General features: G+C 33.8%; 1 protein-coding gene across 1 annotated transcript in view; it reads left to right on the plus strand.

Annotated features, from left to right (window-relative positions):
- Positions 1 to 660, plus strand: part of LOC107583224 (probable E3 ubiquitin-protein ligase HERC3) — a 39074-nt gene that overhangs the window by 11933 nt on the left and 26481 nt on the right. The window contains exon 12 of the mRNA XM_016269373.1: positions 188 to 299. Within this exon, the coding sequence (XP_016124859.1) occupies positions 188 to 299 (112 nt within the window). The remainder of the gene's footprint in view (positions 1 to 187; positions 300 to 660) is intronic.

Genomic DNA, 660 nt, shown 5'->3' on the forward strand with positions numbered 1-660 from the left:
AGATACAAAATCTCACTGTTAAATGTTTCCAAACAGTTTTAACTAATATAGTAACTAATCCAGAAATGCAAACCATTTTCTAATCTTAAATTATTAAATTAATACAGTATCAGATTTCTTAATGCGTATAGCTTTACAGCTTATTTCAAACTATTTGGAGACTAATTTCCACCTGCTGTTTTCACAGTGATGACGGGCATTTCAAAACCAACCCCAAAGTCCCTGGCATCGATTTCAATGCTGTTAGGCTGCTGTTTGAGACGCTGATGAAACCAGCCTTCGCAAGACTTTTGGAGCAGGTTTGTGCGCTTAGATATGTTGGCTTTATCTCATCATTTATTTAGGTCTTTAAAGCACTGCATACTTGGAAGGCAGTTACTCTGCTGCAGACTTCATCAGGTTTCTGAAACATTCGAGCTAAGCCTTGTTTGTGTGTTAACTGGGTGAAAATTGGCAGACTTTTCTTTTCTTCTTTTCTTCTTTTTTAAAGTCTATTGTGCCCATGAAGGCTGCATTTAATTTGAGCAAAAATACTGTAAAAACAGAAAATTGTGAAATAGTATTATAATTTAAAGAAACTGTTCTCTATTGTAATATATTTTAAAATGTAAGTAAATAATTTTCAGCATCATTACTTCAGTGTCACATGATCCTTCAGAA

The sequence above is a fragment of the Sinocyclocheilus grahami genome, unplaced genomic scaffold (assembly GCF_001515645.1).
Source record: "Sinocyclocheilus grahami isolate Dianchi unplaced genomic scaffold, SAMN03320097.WGS_v1.1 scaffold51.1, whole genome shotgun sequence".
Lineage (NCBI taxonomy): Eukaryota > Metazoa > Chordata > Actinopteri > Cypriniformes > Cyprinidae > Sinocyclocheilus > Sinocyclocheilus grahami.